This window comes from Bos taurus, chromosome 22 (assembly GCF_002263795.3).
Source record: "Bos taurus isolate L1 Dominette 01449 registration number 42190680 breed Hereford chromosome 22, ARS-UCD2.0, whole genome shotgun sequence".
Classification (NCBI taxonomy): domain Eukaryota; kingdom Metazoa; phylum Chordata; class Mammalia; order Artiodactyla; family Bovidae; genus Bos; species Bos taurus.
The window spans coordinates 28,857,409-28,878,659 of record NC_037349.1 but is presented as its reverse complement, the minus strand read 5'-3'; the positions used below and the strand labels follow the sequence as shown (position 1 = coordinate 28,878,659).

The following is a 21,251-nucleotide window of genomic DNA, read 5'->3' as shown; positions in this document are numbered from 1 at the left end:
TTTCAATTCCGACCTACTAAAACTGAGGAATTGACTACAGTGTAAGTCAAGGCAATCAAATTTATTTTTGATTATGAATCACACAACTGCTTACTTTTCAAATAAAAACCCAGAGAACTAGATTATTTCGCAGAATAAAATAACAAGAGGGTGTGTGTGTGTGTGTGTGTGTGTGTGTGCGCGTGTGCATGCACATGCATGCTCATCCGTGCATGTGCACACGCACATGGGGGTTTTGCAAGTTTTCCATCTCAAAGCCATGATATAACAAGAAAATCACAGCTGCATTCTCACTGTTTAAATCTATGAATAATGTGCAGATAATCTAGCATGACTTCAATAAGAAATTAACTGTGACATGTACTCAAATTCAACAATCAGTCATTTATAGTAGATTGACTTTTCAAGATAATTTTTTCAGTTCAAAAAAAATATCTTGGGGACTTGCCTGGAGGTCCAGTGGTTAACACTCGCCTTCCAATGAAGGGAGTATGGATCTGATCCCTGGTCAGGGAGCTAGGATCCCACATGCCTCAGGGCCAAAACACCAAAACATAAAACAAAAGCAATATAGTAACAATTTCAACAAAGACTTTAAAAATGGTCCACACCAAAAATATCTTAAAAAAAATATCTTAGAAGGTAAAAAGAAAGAATATCCAAAAAAAAAAAACACAAACAAACAAAACAGTGTGTTTCCCCAGAAGACAGATTCCTCAAAGGCAGTAGCTCTTCTGTTCTATAATCAACAATCCTTTAAAATAAAATACTGCTAGTCTAAACCAGTAGGATGAATTTAAAAAGATCTTTCACTTAACTATGATTCATTTTTACGATTATTATCTATTTTAAAAGAATCTACTTCAAAGATGACTTTTCCCCCCAGGGCAGGAAAACTATGGGTCACACAGAAGTCAAAGAAAAACCTAGATAAATCCTAGGAGGGAGAAAACAGTACAGATGTGATTATTCCCATTAAGCCTAATGATATAAAGGAACGAACTTCTTCCTTTCTCCTTCTTAACCTCAAGTCTGAAAACTAAACCTCCAGAAGCACTGTTATCTAAAGACAAAGAAATAATGAGACTCCCTAAAAAAAAATATAAGAAATGACCATAAAGTATACCAAGTGAGTTTTAATAAAAATGAACTAATACATACAAATGGATGTTGTCCCATTAAAAAAGTCATTACCTTGGAAAATATATACTTAATCCAGTGATGCTGTTATAGGCACTTTGGAATTTGTTTCAGAGCTTAGAATTTTCCACATCCTTAAAAATAGCAAACATTTGTCTTTTGGGGTTTGATTTAGCAGTAATCAAGTAACCAGAGTAGCTGAACTTTCTCTGGAGAACCTTTCCTGATCTGCCAAATCCAGGTTCTGTGCCCCTCCTAGGATGACTGTCCTTCCTCCAACAGAGAACTTTTCACTCACCGCTGGAATTGTTTACTTACTTACCATTGGTCACCTTGGCAAAACTGTAAACTTCACAGGAGCAGGGAACTTACTTATTAATTTACTCGCAACCCTAAAATAAAGCCTAGAAAATTACAGGCATCTGTATGACACAGAAATACTGAATGATACAATCTACTAAATACAAGATGTTTGGGAACACTGTCTGTATTTACCCTCCCCACTCTCGAACTCTAAAAAAAGTACCACACCTGTCTGTATGATTATATACCTATAGAGAGAGACAATTACTTTATATAATACCTGAGAGGAAGAGTGTTTGGATTGAATGATTTTCATTACTTATTTTTGTAAAGGAAGAAAAGTAAAAATCAATGACTACATCCTCACAGACTAAAAACATTTAACTTTTCACTCTCAAATTTGCAAGCATAACATCTTACCTAGCTGCAATATCTTTATAGTGTCTCTGTAGGTTTTCATCACCAGCTTAAAATGGCGGTACAGTGGATAACACAAAACTCTTCTTCCAAAAGACACCAGGATTTCATGAACGTTGGTCCAAGTCTGTGAAGTATCATTTACATGAATAATCATTTCCATATTACACAAAACAAAAGCACCACAACAAAATGTAAAACTATTCTCAATTAAAAACCAAGTCTGAGTCAACATGAAGCCAAGTGGAAGATAAATACAGTGCCATACAGTGAGACTCTTTCTGTAAACTTATAATAAAATTTTTATCTCGGCCTTTGTAATTCCTCATACTTTATCAACATATCACAAGTGCTCCTTAAAAATCACATTCATAGCAGGAAAGTTTTTAAAGTCTTTTAAGAATTACCACTATGAATGTGAAACACATGGTACTAACAAAATACAGATGCGCATAAAATGCATCTCTAAATGATACATGTTTCATGTTTTTGTCCTTTAGGACCATTCGAGATAATACAGATGAAAAATGCAGAACTCTTTATTGCAACGTGTTCAGAGTTCCCTTCTTTCCTCTCTCTCTTTGTTTTTCTGCTTTGGGCATGAGTAATACATGGCATTTACTTCAGTAATCTACTTTCACTTATCAAAGCGAAAACTACCCATTTCTGTGAAAAGGCTTTATCTTGAATGGTATCAAACTGATGCCATCAGCAATGTAAAACTTAATGAAAACACATTTTCTACAAAATTGTTTTTTAATTGGGTTTTGATTTAAAATGTATAAAAATGTTAACCTGCAAATAAAACTTAACATATAACATTAAAGGAGTACAACATTTCCATGTATATTCACCTTTAATAAATGAGTGATCTGATTAAGAATACTGAGTACTCAACAAAGAATAGTTGATATAATATAAAAAACAATGGTGAACTTCTAAAAAATTCTGGCAAAAACTAAATACTTATAAAAGTTTGACAGAGCTGGTTATATGTATGACAATAGCAAGTTATCTAAAAAACAATTAAAAATGTCAAAATAAAATCATAAATCGATGAACTTTTTCATGCAGATTTTAATAACTAAACTATGAAATGATCTAGTCACCAACTACTTTGTTTTCAATATTGGAATAATTACTGTGAGTATCACAAAAGCCGATTTATCCACTATATGCTGATTGTGGAAATACACAGAACCCAAGAGGAGTCCAGAGAAAAGCACTTTTCCATCTTAAATATGCATATGAATTCCTGGAGATCTTGCTATAGAGTCTAGCTCAGAGGGTCTGCTCTGTGATTCTGTTTTTTCAACAAGCTCCCAGCAGAGGATACTGGTCAGGCAGTTGGTTCATGGACATTCTTGGAGTAGTAAGATTCTCTGCTAAAGTGAAGTGTTTCAGTTCCTGTTTTTATCTTACCTATTATTTGAACAGATGTAGGGTATTTTGGAAGTTTGGAGACAATGTCTGTTATGGGAAGATGTATGCCAATATATGCCAACTTACATATAGGCCTTATCTATTATTTGAACAAAGTGATGCCATGAAACAACTTTGATTTTCCAACTGAAAATGTACACTATTTAGGATTCAAACTGGGGTGGGGAGGAAACAGAAACAAAACTAGTTGCCTTAATAGACGATGCAGTTATCAATTGTCTTAAATAAACACTTTTTTAAAGCTTCTGTTTTGATGGACAACAGCATGTTCAAAACTAGTAAATTTAAAGACACCATCCTTTGCCATTTGAAATATAAACAAGTGCTTTCTAGAAAACAGACACAAAACCAAATATGGCTATATTAGAAGAGTTATGAGATCTAAACATACTAATTGTAGAAACCTAGGATAAATTATTTAAGCTATATAACCTATGTTTCTTCATCTGTAAAACACCAGTAATACTTATCTCACAGACTTACTGCAAGGTTAGGTGAAGTAATGTATATAAAAGGCTTAGCACAGTCTCTGGTGGTAAGTGACAGTTAACAGTATTATCACCTAGGTTTGCTGCCTGTCTTTGAGCTCTGAGCCCCAATATATGCCAATTTATATACAGGCCTCAAATTTGACTCAGCATCTTCCCATAACAATGTCCCCATCACTTCTTCAAACTTCGAAGATAACCCTACACTTGGCCTTCTTTATGTACTATGATTAGCGTAAGAGTAACAGATAAAAGCAGAATTTCATTTAAAAACATAGGGAAAAAAAAACTAGTACAATAAAGTTACCACTTTTCAGTCCAGGTTCGATGCATGAGACAGGGCGCTCAGGGCCGGTGCACTGGGATGGCCCTGAGGGATGGGATGGGGAGGGAGGTTCAGGATGGGGGACACATGTACACCCATGGCTGATTCATGTCAATGTATGGCAAAAACCACTACAATATTGTAAAGTAATTAGCCTCCAATTAAAATAAATTAGTTAATTTGCAAAAAAAAAAAAAAGTCAAAGAATTGCTTAAATTACCACAAATGAACTAATAACAACAAAATGTAACTCTGAATAAACAAAATCTAAACAACTGCAACTGAAAACTGTACCTCAAACCAGCACAGCGTTGGGCTCAATTTTCTGATATTCCATGCAGATTCAACCTTTATTTGTTATGAAGAAAAGGATAGTGTCATATGAGAGGTAAAGTCATTTAGAAAGAAAACAACTATATCCACTTATTCAACTAGTATATGAATAGTATTGACATGTGTAAAACCTAAGAAGTGTCTATGGCTTTGCTGATGTCAAGGTGATCAAACGCCAAGTCTCTACTTTCTTCAGAATTTTATAAAGTGAAGCTTTTGCACTGGTAAGAGTACCAGAACACAAGAGCACATAAGCAAGAGCTTTGAAACTAAAGAAAAGCAATGCATGCTCAATTTCTGTCCTTCTCAACTAGGTTACTTACCTCCCAAATATTTCACAAACAATCTACGAAAAGACTCAAAGATAATGTTAAAGTACCCTCTGTGGCATTTAAAAAGCTGCTGAAGAATCTGGCTTTTCAGAGAAGGTCTGCAAGAATAAGTACATTCTAGAGAAGACCTTGAAGTTTGCAAGACTTTGTGATTTCAAATATATGAATCTAAGAATGAAAAATGCAAAATTTTATTGGGCATAACTAAACACTCTCACTCATCTTCTCAAGCAATATGAAGCTATTTTTTCTGTCAAAGAAAACATTTTCTCTGACTATGGTGTTCTAAGTAGGTGAGTGGAACAAAATCCATTTTCAGTTATAGTATGCACTTAATACACTCATTAATATTCATTTTGGAGTCAAATACAAATCTCAAAAGTCACCTTTGAAATTTTCAGAATCCCAACAGCAAAAAAACTTGACACATATCAAATCCTTATCCCAATATTATGCTAATACTATGATGTTAAGTAGGCGAGAAAAGCAGGTTAAATAATAGTACATACATTACAACCCAATATAAATACATGTGTGTGATGAAAGAAGCCGAGAAGAGAAACATTTCCTTGTAACAATGGCTACCTTTGATAGCTGAGATGACAGGAAATTTTAATTATTTTCTTCCTGTATTTTCCTTTACAATGATATGAATTATTTGTGTAATCTAAAAAGGAGGGGGGAGGGATACGATAGGGGTAGGAGATGAACTATTATGTACAAAATAAATAAGATACAAGAATACAGTGTACAGCACAAGGAAATATAAGTAAAATATATAAAAATACTGAATCACTACATTGTAAACGTGAAATATTGTAAATCAACTTTATGCCAATTTAAAGAATTTTTTAATTTAATAAATAAATAAAAAACAGGGAAGCATATGCACACCTCAAGTATAACCCCTTGAGCAAAAATTATTATCAATAGATACAGGGACACATTAACTGGAAAGATTTTTTTTCTGGCTTTCCAGCCTTTTGAAAAAAACATATATATACGATCAGAGATACAGGTGAGAAAGAAATTCAGCTCTTCATTTACAGAATCAAGTGTGGTATAAGAAGAGATACAATACAATTGTATATGTTTCTTTAAAAGATCATTTTAAAAAGTAAGATCATCCTTTCTTTACAAAAAGATTTACTTTTGCAATAGGATTTCACTGAATAGCAAACAGATACAATTCAGGTTTTTAAAATGTGATTTACATACAATTTTTCAGAAGTACAAATACTATTTAAATTGAGGGACACCTGCAGATAAATGCTCACATTCCTTTTTGTACAAAATACTATACCTTACATCTGTTAATAGACAGCTCAGAGAAAGACTAGAAATGGTAAAGTTTACCCCTTTCCAATGTCAGGTGTCATGTGGCAACAGGTGTCTCATTTGGTCACTTCATCTCCTAAAAGAGATGAGAGCCCAGGATATCCTTCTTCCCTACCTTCAGCTTTACTTCCCCACTCTGCTATTGAGTGAGACTAATGCCAAGAGAGAAGAAAAAAAAGACCAAATAAAAGCATTATGCTGGGGCTTCCATGGTGGCTCAGTGCGTAAGAATCCGCCTGCCAATGCAGGGGACACAGGTTCAATGCCTAGTCCGGGAAGATCCCACATGCCTTGAGCAACTAAGCCCATGTGCCACAACTACTGAGCCTGTGCTCTAGAGCCCGCAAGCTGCAACTACTGAGCCCATGCACCCTGGAACCCGTGCTCCGAAACAAGAGGTCACTCCAGTGAAAAGGCTGCATACCTCAAGAGAGTAGCCCCTGCTTGCCACAACTAGAGAAAAGCTTGTGCAGCAATGAAGACCCAGCACAATCAAAAATGAATAAATGAACAAACCTTTAAAAAGCATTATGCTTTCATGCTGGCATCCATCACCAACAGACCTGTGCACCTCAGTTCGGACTGTCCCCAAATAAACACTCATGACCTTAATACAGTTTACTCTGTACAACAGTCTATGCCAACGTTCACAGACACACACGCACTTACATTCCTCTCTCCTTCGGTGACACGGGTCTCATAGCAATATGCCAGAAGGATATCAATCAAACTGTAGTACACCTGACGATGGGCTTTCTTGTCCAGCAGGTAAGATTTATTAACAAATTTTCGCAGCTGATATTTCTCTTCTTCAGAAAAAGATACTAGAAGAAAATGCATTTAAAACTTAGATGTTTCATTCTGTTTGGTAAAACCCCCACTGCAGACAGATTTGTCAAAATTAGAACTTTAATTATAGAAACTGAAATAAAAATTCTTAAACTCTGGACATGGAAACAACTTTTTAATTAGACTTCACAATTTTTTTAAGAGCTATGTATTTGTTCAAATTCTAGTAGGGCTAAAAAAAAAAGAAAAAAAATGTCTAAACAATATCTATTCCTTATATCCAGACCCCTCCCACATACTGTTTTTTTTTTTTTTGCTACACAGTTCTGTACTCAAGACAGCTAAATGACAACTCTGTTGTCAACAACAACAACAACAACTCTGACAATTACTCAATTGACTTTAAAAATAAGATAATTATATTTTGATAACAGAAAACATGTGAAACACTCTGTAAATATTATTTCGAAGTATTCCCATGTATTAGTCAATTTTAAGGGCATATTATTTTTCAAAATATCATTTATACAAAGTTTTACATAAATATGCAAATTTGATTATACCACACATACTAAACTGGTTGGAAGAGGATGTTTCCTTTTCTTCTTCTGCTTGGCACCCTTTATCCTCATCAATAACTTTTTCCGTGTTAAAAAAAATCTAGTATATGTCACTTCATATTTTTCTTTACAACCATAGGACACACAAACATGTATACAAGGGAGTTGATATCTTTTCCTCCCCAGAGAATCAGATTATTTTTTTCCATCTAGCCAGTCTAACTCAATGACACCTCCAGGAAATCTCCCCAAGTCACTTGGTACTTAGCTAATTTTGTGAAGGAGTAGAATATTCCATGGTGTGGTATGCTCTATCCAACCACTCCCCCTACTGATGGGCATTCACTCTGCTTCCAACTTTATGCCACTGCTAATGATGCTGCAGTAAATGTCATATCATATGTCACTGGATAATGGAGGCCTTATTTCCATAAAACAGATCCCCAACAGTAGACTTACTGGGTCAAAAAATTTATCTGTTTTTAAGAGATACTTTATTTAAGGGCTACATCTCTCCTTTGTAATGGTCATGGACAGAAGTTCCCTTCCCTAAGCATATCTCTTGCTTGCTCCCAGCCATAAATGCTTTTTTAAAAACCATTTTCAGTTTAATGGATATGAAAGGACTGTGGTAAGAAAAATTCTAAAATAACCTCCAATAAGACATCACTTGAGTGTGGGCAGGAACTGTGACTTGATTCTATTCAAAAGAATACGGCAACAGTGATAGGACAGTTACTGTTACGATTATTATGACTATGTTCTGATATTGGCAGAGACTCTCCCGCCAATCGCCAATCGTGAAGAAATAAGACGTCATGTCATGAGGGGGCCACGTGGCAGGGAACTGTGGGATCCTCTAATATCTGAGAGTGATGCCCCGGCTGAAAGCCAACAAGAACATGGGGGTCTCAGTTCTATAGTTGCAGGAATCAAGTTCTGCCAACCATCATGTGAGCTTAGAAAAGAACTCTGAGCTTCAGAAAGGAATACAGCTGCAAACATCTATTTTTTGAAAATGAAAAGATGGCCATATTTGTCTCCAGCCTTCCAAGACCCCTAGCAGAGGACCACACCTCAGCTTCTAAGCATCTAGATAAACTATTAAGTATCTAGATATATTATTACCTCTATGTCAGTGTCATCAATCTCTTCCCTTACAAATTAATTCTTCATTCTCCTTCCATGCCCCATAAGAAGACCACTTTCAAATTCACTTTAAAAGTTGTTCAACTCAGTCATGAGGAACATTTAGCTTCCAGAACCAGTGAATATCAAAGTATTGCCAAAATAACTTTGAAGCCTTTTTTCCAGGTTTCAGAATTGTCCATTATATGCAGGTCAGGACAGGCTAAATTGCTGTAACAGACAGACCCAAAATACACTGAAGTTTCTCTCTCACACTACTACTCAGAGTGAACAGTCCAGGACAGGTGGGTATCAGGGTCTCCATACCTGTCTCCTGACCCATGAAAACAGCCAAATCAGAACTCTGTTTCTGATCTGTGGTAACTTGGAATGCAAAAAGAGGAAACTAATACAGTGACATATCACTGTTACGTCAGTTAGCATTTCTCTAACTAGTAAACTCCAAACATTATTTCATAGATTTGTTTGGCAACTTGGATCTGCTCTCCTATAAATTACCCATATGTTTTGCCCAGTTATTTTCTGGATGGCTTGTCAAATATTTAAGAACTTGTCTATTATGGATTCAAACCCGAGTCATCTCTCCAAATCTACTGCATCTCTACTGACTCTGTTCAGAGGATCTTAGGTCATTGAATTATTTATGTCTGTGTGTAGTCCAATATGTCTATCTTTTTTTTTTTTTTAAACCAGATTGTGAATTTATAGCCTTCAATAAGGTTTCTCCAACTCCTGAATTGTCCATGGAGTCTCTCAGCTTTTCTTTAAGAGTTACCGTTTCCTCTTTTAAATTTAAATCTATAATCTATCTGAAAATTACTTTTTTGTATTTTCAGATTTTGGTTAATTACAGATGAGGAGTTAATTGTGCCCGCACAGTCTGCTCAGTAAGCCATCTTTTCTACTGTATTGAACCACCAACTTTATCAAATAGATCTGCTGCTTTTCTTGCTAAATACTACTTCCAAGCACTTTAGGTTTTTGTCACCTGCAAATACAATATTTTTCCCATTCCCAATAAATTATCAACAGAAGAGAGAGACACTATCTCTTTTAAATATCAGTCACCTTACCAATGGAGAAGGCAATGGCACCCCACTCCAGTACTCTTGCCTGGAAAATCCATGGACAGAGGAGCCTGGTAGGCTGCAGTCCATGGGGTCGCTAAGAGTCGGACACAACTGAGCGACTTCACTTTCACTTTTCTCTTTCATGCATTGGAGAAGGAAATGGCAACCCACTCCAGTATTCTTGCCTGGAGAATCCCACGGTCAGAGAAGCTTGGTGGGTTATAGTCCACAGGCTCACAAAGAGTTGGACAGGGTGGAAGCAACTTAGCACACACACACATATAGGCATATAAAATGTACATACAGACAGACCCAAAATACAGTGGCTTCAGTAAGACAGAAGTTTCTCACACTACTACTCGGAGTGAACAGTCCAGAACGGGTGAGTATCAGCATTTCCACTATATGACTTCCATCTATGGTATAAGATGCTGTTTCAGGTTAAAATTTTCCAACCAATGGCAAAGTGGAAGAAGAAGAGGATGACAAACACCTTTTTCTAAGGAATTGATCCAGAAAGTGCACACAGCACTTTCACTCACTTCCTATCATCGAGGACTTAAGTCTTACAAACACATCCAGGGGCAAAGAAAGGCAGGAAACTTGGCCACTAGCTGAGAGGGCATGAGCTCAGTTTTAACTCAGGAAGCCTCTTCTTAGTGGAGAAGAGTTAATAAAAGCCACGTGTTTTTGACACCTTCTCAGAAACCAAAAATTATTAAACCACCTTTTTAGTATTCCCAAGTCACTATCTTAATAGCTAGTTAAGTCCCAGCCTTTCTGTCTCTGCTCAACAAAAGACTGCCCTTCTGTTCATCACAACTGGGCAAAAGCCTGAAGGAAAAGAATATGATTACTCCCGCATAATGGTCCCTTTTCACATATCGTTTTCATGTCTATACTCTCAGGAGCCTTAAGTTTAACATGGCTTCTTTTTGCTGTAAGGTTTCCTTCCAGCAGTTTTTTGCAGTCTGTTCTCTTGGGGAAAAAAATCTTAAATACCCTTACATGAAATTACTAGAAGCAATATTCCTTTACTTACTAAAATACCGTTAGTACTAAAAAAAAAAAAAAAAAAAAGACAGGATATGACATAAAATACACTATTTTTTTCAGCCAAAAATGGACAACGAGGAAGAAATGGACAAATTCTTAGAAAAGTACAACTTTCCAAAACTCGACCAGGAAGAAATAGAAAACCTTAACAGACCCATCACAAGCACGGAAATTGAAACTGTAATCAAAAATCTTCCAGCAAACAAAAGCCCAGGTCCAGACAGCTTCACAGCTGAATTCTACCAAAAATTTAGAGAAGAGCTAACACCTATCCTGCTCAAACTCTTCCAGAAAATTGCAGAGGAAGGTAAACTTCCAAACTCATTCTATGAGGGCACCATCACCCTAATACCAAAACCTGACAAAGATCCCACAAAAAAAGAAAACTACAGGCCAATATCACTGATGAACATAGATGCAAAAATCCTAAACAAAATTCTAGCAATCAGAATCCAACAACACATTAAAAAGATCATACACCATGACCAAGTGGGCTTTATCCCAGGGATGCAAGGATTCTTCAATATCCGCAAATCAATCAATGTAATACACCACATTAACAAATTGAAAAATAAAAACCATATGATTATCTCAATAGATGCAGAGAAAGCCTTTGACAAAATTCAACACCCATTTATGATAAAAACTCTCCAGAAAGTAGGAATAGAAGGAACATACCTCAACATAATAAAAGCTATATATGACAAACCCACAGCAAACATTATCCTCAATGGTGAAAAATTGAAAGCATTTCCTCTAAAGTCAGGAACAAGACAAGGGTGCCCACTTTCACCACTACTATTCAACATAGTTTTGGAAGTTTTGGCCACAGCAATCAGAGCAGAAAAAGAAATAAAAGGAATCCAAATTGGAAAAGAAGAAGTAAAACTCTCACTATTTGCAGATGACATGATCCTCTACATAGAAAACCCTAAAGACTCCACCAGAAAATTACTAGAACTAATCAATGATTATAGTAAAGTTGCAGGATATAAAATCAACACACAGGAATCCCTTGCATTCCTATACACTAATAATGAGAAAACAGAAAGAGAAATTAAGGAAACAATTCCATTCACCATTGCAACGAAAAGAATAAAATACTTAGGAATATATCTACCTAAAGAAACTAAAGACCTATATATAGAAAACTGTAAAACACTGGTGAAAGAAATCAAAAAGGACACTAATAGATGGAGAAATATACCATGTTCATGGATTGGAAGAATCAATATAGTGAAAATGAGTATACTACCCAAAGCAATTTATAGATTCAATGCAATCCCTATCAAGCTACCAACAGTATTCTTCACAGAGCTAGAACAAATAATTTCACAATTTGTATGGAAATACAAAAAACCTCGAATAGCCAAAGCGATCTTGAGAAAGAAAAATGGAACTGGAGGAATCAACCTACCTGACTTCAGGCTCTACTACAAAGCCACAGTTATCAAGACAGTATGGTACTGGCACAAAGACAGAAATATAGATCAATGGAACAAAATAGAAAGCCCAGAGATAAATCCACGCACATATGGACACCTTATCTTTGACAAAGGAGGCAAGAATATACAATGGATTAAAGACAATCTCTTTAACAAGTGGTGCTGGGAAATCTGGTCAACCACTTGTAAAAGAATGAAACTAGAACACTTTCTAACACCATATACAAAAATAAACTCAAAATGGATTAAAGATCTCAACGTAAGACCAGAAACTATAAAACTCCTAGAGGAGAACATAGGCAAAACACTCTCTGACATACATCACAGCAGGATCCTCTATGACCCACCTCCCAGAATATTGGAAATAAAAGCAAAAATAAACAAATGGGACCTAATTAAACTTATAAGCTTCTGCACATCAAAAGAAACTATTAGCAAGGTGAAAAGACAGCCTTCAGAATGGGAGAAAATAATAGCAAATGAAGCAACTGACAAACAACTAATCTCAAAAATATACAAGCAACTCCTACAGCTCAACTCCAGAAAAATAAATGACCCAATCAAAAAATGGGCCAAAGATCTAAATAGACATTTCTCCAAAGAAGACATACAGATGGCTAACAAACACATGAAAAGATGCTCAACATCACTCATTATCAGAGAAATGCAAATCAAAACCACTATGAGGTACCATTTCACACCAGTCAGAATGGCTGCGATCCAAAAGTCTACAAATAATAAATGCTGGAGAGGGTGTGGAGAAAAGGGAACCCTCTTACACTGTTGGTGGGAATACAAACTAGTACAGCCACTATGGAGAACAGTGTGGAGATTCCTTAAAAAACTGGAAATAGAACTGCCTTATGATCCAGCAATCCCACTGCTGGGCATACACACTGAGGAAACCAGAAGGGAAAGAGACACGTGTACCCCAATGTTCATCGCAGCACTGTTTATAATAGCCAGGACATGGAAGCAACCTAGATGTCCATCAGCAGATGAATGGATAAGAAAGCTATGGTACATATACACAATGGAGTATTACTCAGCCATTAAAAAGAATACATTTGAATCAGTTCTAATGAGGTGGATGAAACTGGAGCCTATTATACAGAGTGAAGTAAGCCAGAAGGAAAAACACCAATACAGTATACTAACGCATATATATGGAATTTAGAAAGATGGTAACGATAACCCTGTATACGAGACAGCAAAAGAGACACTTATGTATAGAACAGTCTTATGGACTCTGTGGGAGAGGGAGAGGGTGGGAAGATTTGGGAGAATGGCATTGAAACATGTAAAATATCATGTATGAAACGAGATGCCAGTCCAGGTTCAATGCACGATACTGGATGCTTGGGGCTGGTGCACTGGGACGACCCAGAGGGATGGTATGGGGAGGGAGGAGGGAGGAGGGTTCAGGATGGGGAACACATGTATAATTTTTTATTATAAAAAAAAAAAGAAAAAAAAAATTTTAGTGTATTTGTACAAGCATTGTTCACATAAACAAGTAACTATATGAACGTATTTAATTTGCTGGCCAGCAACAAAAAGAAATGTGTATATTTTAAAGTTTAATAATACAGGTGAGTATAACACAGTTAGGAGAAGCACTCTTTAAAGACTGACTTCTAAAAAAACAAAAAAAGATTGAATTCTAAAAAAGAAATTCATGTGACAGATCAAGTGGGTATTGACTGTCCCATTACAGGGCTCATATGAAGATTTTTCAATTAAAGAGAAGCTCTCCGTTCACTTAAAGTGGTCTGATGTGAGGAAACTATTAAAAGGAACATTTCTTCGCTGCATGAAGAACACATATCTGACAAAATATTTGAAGACTCCTATCACTCAGCAAGAACACCTGAGAAGGTATTCCCTTAAGTACAGTTTTGGAGACGTTCATTAGTTTAGCTAATAGGAAAGTGCCAGGTGATCGTGACAATAGGATCTCACTAGAGAAAAGCCTTTAGACTCTAGCTGGCTAAGAAAGACTTCTGCTTCCATGGAATTCTGAATCACAAGGTAAGCGTGCCCAGAACCAGTGAACAACATACCAAATCATTCACACACACATTTATTCCTTACTCCTAAGTCATCACACCTGTATGTATTCAATGATTTGTAAAGGTTGACTTGGGTACTATGAGCTCTGATGTTATATGACCCACAGATAAGTCTTTCCATACATCACAAATAATTTTCTATGACTGTACACACAAGGCTGACTTGAATGCACTCTTCCAAATTCCTGAATGCTGGGTGCCCCTAACCTTCACTTACAACACACCCACCTTTTCCTGGGTGGTTTGAGTTCCAGTTTGGCCTAAGTAGTTCATTAAAAATACACAGAAATATTTAAATTCTGAACTTCAAACAAAGAAACCAGAGATAATAAATAACAATAACAGCAAACCGGGAAATCAGTAGAGAAACCAAAAGTCTGAGCTCCCTCAGGCCTTTCACATTAGAGCTATAAATCATATCACCCAAAGGGAAACTTGGGGAGATTTGCACACAGTCAGGTCCAACCAAGGAGAAGCACCACAAATAACTACAGACGCGGTACAAATAATACTTGGATGCTTGCCACCACAATTAACATTTATAATAAAGTCAAGCATTCATGTGACTTTAGCTACACAACATAGCAGCTTTGCTATCCAGTTCATAACATTTTGGTTAATTATACTTCTGTAAACAATCTACAGGGTTTCCCAGGTGACTCAGTGGTAAAGAATCTGCCTGCCAATGCAGGAGATTCAGGAGCGTCTCACAGGTTCAAACCCTGGATCAGGCAGAACCCCTGGAGGAGGAAATTGCAACCCGCTCAAGTATTCTTGCCTGGGAAATCCTGTGGACAGAGGAACCTGCTGGGCTACAGTTCAGGGGGTCACAAAGAATCAGATAAGACTCAGCAACTGAACACATAACAACAAATAATCTACAGTCAAACAAAAGCCTATTTCGGGCTCTATTTGGGGAAGAAACTGGTGCCTTAACATGGAAGCAAATGGCCCAAGATCACCTCCCGAGATGAGAAACTCCACCAAAACATTTGAAGACCGCCAAGTGGCTCCCACCAAAGTGGAAAGTGACTTTGTTACTTCACTTCAAACATCATCTGTTTTTATTATTTTTAAATCTTTGCTGCCTAATTCCCTTCCCAAACATCCTTGTCCTCTGTGGGTCAACAAATCATACATGATCTGGCTCCTCTCAGAGAAATGCAAACCTATTCCATTGTACACTTTCTGGAAACAGATCAGGGGAATCAGAAGAAAAGGTACTGCACTCAAACCCTTGGCCCCAGTGGCCAGCCCCACAGTGTTGCAGCTTTCAGGGCTGATGCTGACAGTTTAACTCCGCAAACACTGGTGCCAAACAGGATGTCCCTGCTAGGAAGTTCACCGACTACGAGTGTTACGTGGTGTCATAACAAGCGATCATGTGCCAAGATTCTTGAGCTGAGATTAACTGCTGAGACACAACATGGGAAATGTGGTAAGTTCATCCTCGTGAAACCAGAGCTCAGTGGGAGCACTGCATTTAACACTTCCATTTACAAGCCTTTGGGGAGGAAGATCCAGATCATTACAGAATTGAAGACGGCAAGGAAAGTCTCCGCGTTGTAACTCAGAGCGACGTGACGAATATGACAAGTCATAACCGAGGCAAAGACAGGGGACAAAGTTTATCACCTAAGGCTTATCTGGAAATCAAGACAATCCAGCTTAATGCTTTAGGAGGAGGAGGAATCCAAGACGCACCCCTCACCTGCACTGTTGTATCTGCTGGAAATGTCCCCCTGCGATGACAGAGAGGAAGAAGGCCTGGGAGCAAAGAGGGGATGAGAGGAAGAGGAGGAAGGGGGAAATTACAGCAGCAGCACGCTGCTTGAATGAGCTGAGAACTTCAAAGTTCATGTTTTGGTTTATTTCTTTTCTCCCCTATTTGAGCCCGGTTCGACGCATTTCAATGTGTGCCTCCAATTCTGGGTGTCTCAAAACATTGAACAAGAAAAAAAAAAACCTGAAAGAAGAATCATGTAAACAAAGAACTTGCCCTTAAAGCCATGTAAATGTGCAAAAACTGTCATTTCAAACGGAAGCCAATTCCTGGCTCTCCTGCCATTGATTTACTCTGTACTGATATTTCTAACACATAATACGCTAAGATTTTAAGTAAATGATCTAGTTCAATCCTCATGACAATTCTGTGAGGCAGATACAGGATTTCCACAGCATCCCAGAGCAGTTGCAAAGTCACAAAGCAGCCTGTGGAGGAGGAGGGCATTAAACCCTGAACCCCCTATTATATCCCCCTTATATCCTATGCATAACCAAGCTTCCCTGATAGCTCAGTTGGTAAAGAATCCACCTGCAATGCAGGAGACCCCAGTTCAATTCCTGGGTCGGGAAGATCCCCTGGAGAAGGGAAAGGCTACCCACTCCAGTATTCTGGCCTGGAGAATTCCATGGACTGTATAGTCCAGGGGGTGGCAAAAAGTTGGACACGACTGAGCACTTTCATAGGCATAACCATTACTTAACACATTTACAAGAGATACCATCTGTACAACAAAGAATTCAAGTTCCTCTACCTTTATCACATGCCCTTGTTGTTTTTAAAAGTGATTCTTAGAATAAAGCACTGTAACAGTTTAATGGGCTGGGAATGTGTATGAAGCACCAGTCTGGGTTACACACCACAGAGACTCAGAAGGGACAGTGGTTCAAGGCACCAACTGGCTTAGCCTTCTGTTAAAAGTATACATAGAGAACGACTGAGACAGAAAATAGGACCTAGAATACACTACAACTGATTAAAGCAGAGCAAGTTAAAATTTAAATTAAAGGTAAATACCATCTCGATTTTTAAGGCAACTAGCTCACCCTTGTGGACAGAAAACTACACAACCACCAATTCCTTCCCAGACTGCTTCAGTAAGATACCACACCAAAACTGGGGAACGGACTCAAACCAATAGAAAGCATTGACGATTTAAGTCTGAACAAACTTTCTAAGCAGGTCTATAAATCGTGTTAGCAATCCCATGCCTGAAAATTCCCTTACATGATACGGGAAGTCTCTGAAAGATTCTTGAACTCAAATCAAATATACAACCAAGGATTTGCTGAAAACAATGTAACAAGAATCATCATTTACAAATAAATTTCCATTGTGCCGGAGAGTCAACTCCAAAAAATACTGGCAATTTTTCAATCTGCTAGAGACCACCTAAATTCTAACGAAACCTAATTACAAAAATATTTACTGCAATATTTATTTTATTCTACAAATATTTGTTGAGTACCCATTACATGATAGGCTCTTTCAAGGCTCTAGAAATAGAACAAATAGCAAGCTGCTGCATTTCTATGCAGAGGATCAAAATACTGTGAAGCAACAGTTTCTTCAGAATCAGTGGTCAAAGAAGGTCACTGCAGAACCATGTAAACACCCCGAATGTCCACAAGTAGTCAACAACCCAAACAGTCACCAGTTGTGACACAAAAACACAACAGGATACTAGGCAGGTATGAAAAGCTTCAGGTAGAACTGTAAGCATTGATGGAAGATGTACAACATACACTATAAAGGAAGCAAAGTGAGAAGAGAGTGTATATGAATCTATGTGTATAAACTTCTAAAAGCAAATGCTTAGATGTGGGTATATATGTTTAGAATACCCCAAATTGTTAACAGTGATTATTTTCAGGAAAAGGAATTTGGAGTGAGGAGATTCTATATTCCATTTCATGCACGTGTGTATGTGTGTGTGTTCCTTTCATTTAAACACTGACTTTTTTTTTTTTTTTTGGAAGTAAGATTGTTTGCTCTCAAATAATGCATAGGATGGATTTTTTAATACATGTATTTTTATTATATAATTTTCAAGTGTACAGCATTAAAATTCAACATCTGCATATACTACAAAATGATCATCACAACACAAGTCTAGGCATGGTATTTTTAATGTATAATTAAAAGCCAAATCAGTATAACAGAAAACATTAGCCCACTATTCTTGATCTATGTGAAATTGTTATAATTCTAATTCACAGACTTAACATACCAACCTCCCACTTAGAAAAGGTGTTAATAAAATGCGTGTGTGTGTGTGTGTGTGTGTGTATGTGTGTGAGTGCTCAGTCATGTCGAACTGTTTTGTGACCCCATGGACCATAGCCCACCAGGCTCCTCTGTCCATGGCATTCTCCAGGCAAGACTACTGGAGTGGGTTGCCATTTCCTACTCCAGGGAATCTACCCAATCCAGGGATTGAACCCATATTTCTTATGTCTCCTGCACTGGCAGACATATTTTTTTACCACTGCACCACTCGGGAAGCCCATTAATAAAATGCTTGTCTAAAACTACAACTCTGTGTATAATATTTGGCTTAATGTTAAGCATGGCACAATCGTCTCTTGTGGCTCATAAAACCCCCTAACTCAGCCTTATTTGGTAAAAATTGCTCTCTGTAAGGTACAGAAAGGAAGATAACTAGTCCTGCTTCCACATGAAACCACTTCTGAAATAACTGGGGAGAACTTATCAAATTCATCCAACAGACAAAGGGATGGAAAACTTGGTCTTTTCTCACCATTACTAATACTCAAACGCCTTTACCACAGAGGAACATTCAGATCCCACAAGCAGATTATTCAACAACTACACATGTCCCTAAATTTGATAAAAATATTTAAAAAATTAAGAAATTTTAAAGAACCCCAATGATTCAAAAGTAAAATATATTCCAAAAGAATTTTCTCAGACAAATAAGTATAAGTACTGTGTGACATTTCCAAGTCCCGGGTAAAGCTCCTATTTCCAAAATTAGCAAATCAAAATAATATCTTCACCCCATGTGACAATTACAATTGTGTGTTTAAGAAAGGCAGTGTGCAAATGAGTCTTATTTTGAGTTTCTTACCTAACGCAGCAAGATTTTCTTCCTCCTGACTCTTTCCCAAAGAGGTCATCATTTCTGAATATAAATCACTCCACCAAGGATTATATTCCAAAACCTGCTTAACTGCTTCATCTTCCATAAAGTCAGCTCTGGAAAAAAAAAAAAAAAAGAAGGGGCTTGTTACATATAATCAGGCTGGTTTTCACTGTTTAAAATTTTACCTTAATTCATCGTATTTGTACTAGAAATACAGACTGATTTAAAGCACATTTCAAAGCAAGACTGAGCGCTGCTATGACTTTCACTGTGGTTACTAATCATCATAAATGCAAAGTAAGCCTCAGACTAAAGGGGTATTTGACATTTGCGATCTTTTTAAACAGAAAGTACAGAGAAGACCAGTCCCCTCTAAAGTCCTATGTCCTATACCACAGTTATGTGGGATGAAGCAAATCTGAATACACAATGCTCATGAAGGCTAGGCCTTGTGCAATTTGCAAATATTACAAATTTTCATAAGCTTATAATAAATAGTATTTTAATTCCACCACCACCACCAAGAGGTCTCTCTCTCACATACACACACACATCATTTTTTAGTATGTGCATTCATGTTTCCTTCCAAGACGCAATCTATTTCATTTAGCTATGCTAATATTTATAGACCCTAAGTCAAAACTATTGCAAAAGATAAAAGGAACTTTCACAGAGAACAGAAAATTACTTTTCCTGTACTTTACTTTCTCAGTTTTAACTAGAAAAATAACTGCTACATTCAAAGTAAACTCTTTGAAGACACTTATTCAGAAACGATGCTGTCTTACAGCTTCCCAGGTGGCAGCAGTGGTAAAGAATCCACCTGCAAATGCAGGAAACAGAAGAAACGTTGGTTTGATCCCTGGGTCGGGAACATCCCCTGGAGGAGGGCATGGCAACCCACTCCAGTATTCTTGCCTGGAGAATCCCATGGACAGAGGAGCCTGGGGGGCTACAGTCCATGGGGTCACAAAGAATTGGACACAACGGAAGCAACTTAGCATAGCACACACAGCACAAATACTATCTTATATTCAAAGTTGGAAGTTGGAAAAGAATGACATAAAGTATAACTTATGGTGGGAAATTCATTGATATTTCAGGTAATTAGAACCTCAAGACACTGGTCGTTTTGATACACTGGACTTTCTAGCTCATGGTTTTAATACTTTAAAGACTTTAATAGATTTTTAAGACTTTCAACTGAGATACTGAAATCTTTTTAAAATTAGAAAGATCACAGATAACTTACTGAGTTCTTTGGATGTGGCAAGCCCTGCACTAAGTGCTTTTCATTCATTATTTCCTTGAATACCCACACCACTTCATTAGGCAACGGGTGCTATCAATACTCCCCTTTTACACGAGTGGAAACTGAGGGCTGGAAAAGTTGTGTACCAGGGTTAAGGTCAAAGAACCAGTGATAAGTGGGGCCAGGATTTGGACCCCTTTAAGTCTCAGTCTGAAATCCAAGCTATTAACCAATATAAACTTTCCATTTTTATGAGTGAGGAAATAAAGCACATATTGGACAAAACTGAACAGCAATTATCTTGAAGGAGTAATTCTCAGTGCCAGCTCCTCTCGGGATCAGGCTGTTGCCCAGGACTCTGGCCTGAACAGTTAGGTGCCCCCCACAGAGACAGTGACACAGGATGCTAACAGACTCGACTGGAGAGGGAACGGCTTCTGCTTTGGGACGAGTTATTGGAGGTGTCCTTGTAGGAAAGACAGAAACTTGTCCCCCAGGCAGTCAGATATGCTAACCTGTGCTCAAGAGAGACACACAGAAGTCCTGAGCATTCACACAGTTACTGAGGCGAAAGAAGAGGACAGAACACCCAGGGTGAAGTGGCCACCTGAGAGGAAAGGGTGTTGAAAGCTGGAGCACCAAGGACGTTTTAATCAAGGATAGAAGAAGGGCAACCCACTCCAGTGCTCTTGCATGGAGAATCCCAGGGACGGGGGAGACTGGTGGGCTGCCATCTCTGGGGTCACACAGAGTCAGACACGACTGAAGTGACGCAGCAGCAGCAGCAACAGCAGCAGCAGAAGGGCCCATCTGAAAAGATGCTGTTTTTTTCCCCAGGAGGAAAAATAAT

General features: G+C 37.6%; 1 protein-coding gene across 2 annotated transcripts in view; it reads right to left on the bottom strand.

The window, feature by feature from the left end:
• SHQ1 (SHQ1, H/ACA ribonucleoprotein assembly factor) overlaps positions 1-21,251 on the bottom strand; it is a 103,811-nt gene that overhangs the window by 60,827 nt on the left and 21,733 nt on the right. For both annotated transcript variants that reach the window (XM_024982511.2, NM_001035049.2), the window contains 4 exons: positions 19,135-19,262; positions 6,789-6,943; positions 4,411-4,464; positions 1,864-1,987 (listed from right to left, as the gene is read on the bottom strand). In XM_024982511.2, coding sequence (XP_024838279.1) covers positions 1,864-1,987; positions 4,411-4,464; positions 6,789-6,943; positions 19,135-19,262 — 461 coding nt within the window. The remainder of the gene's footprint in view (positions 1-1,863; positions 1,988-4,410; positions 4,465-6,788; positions 6,944-19,134; positions 19,263-21,251) is intronic.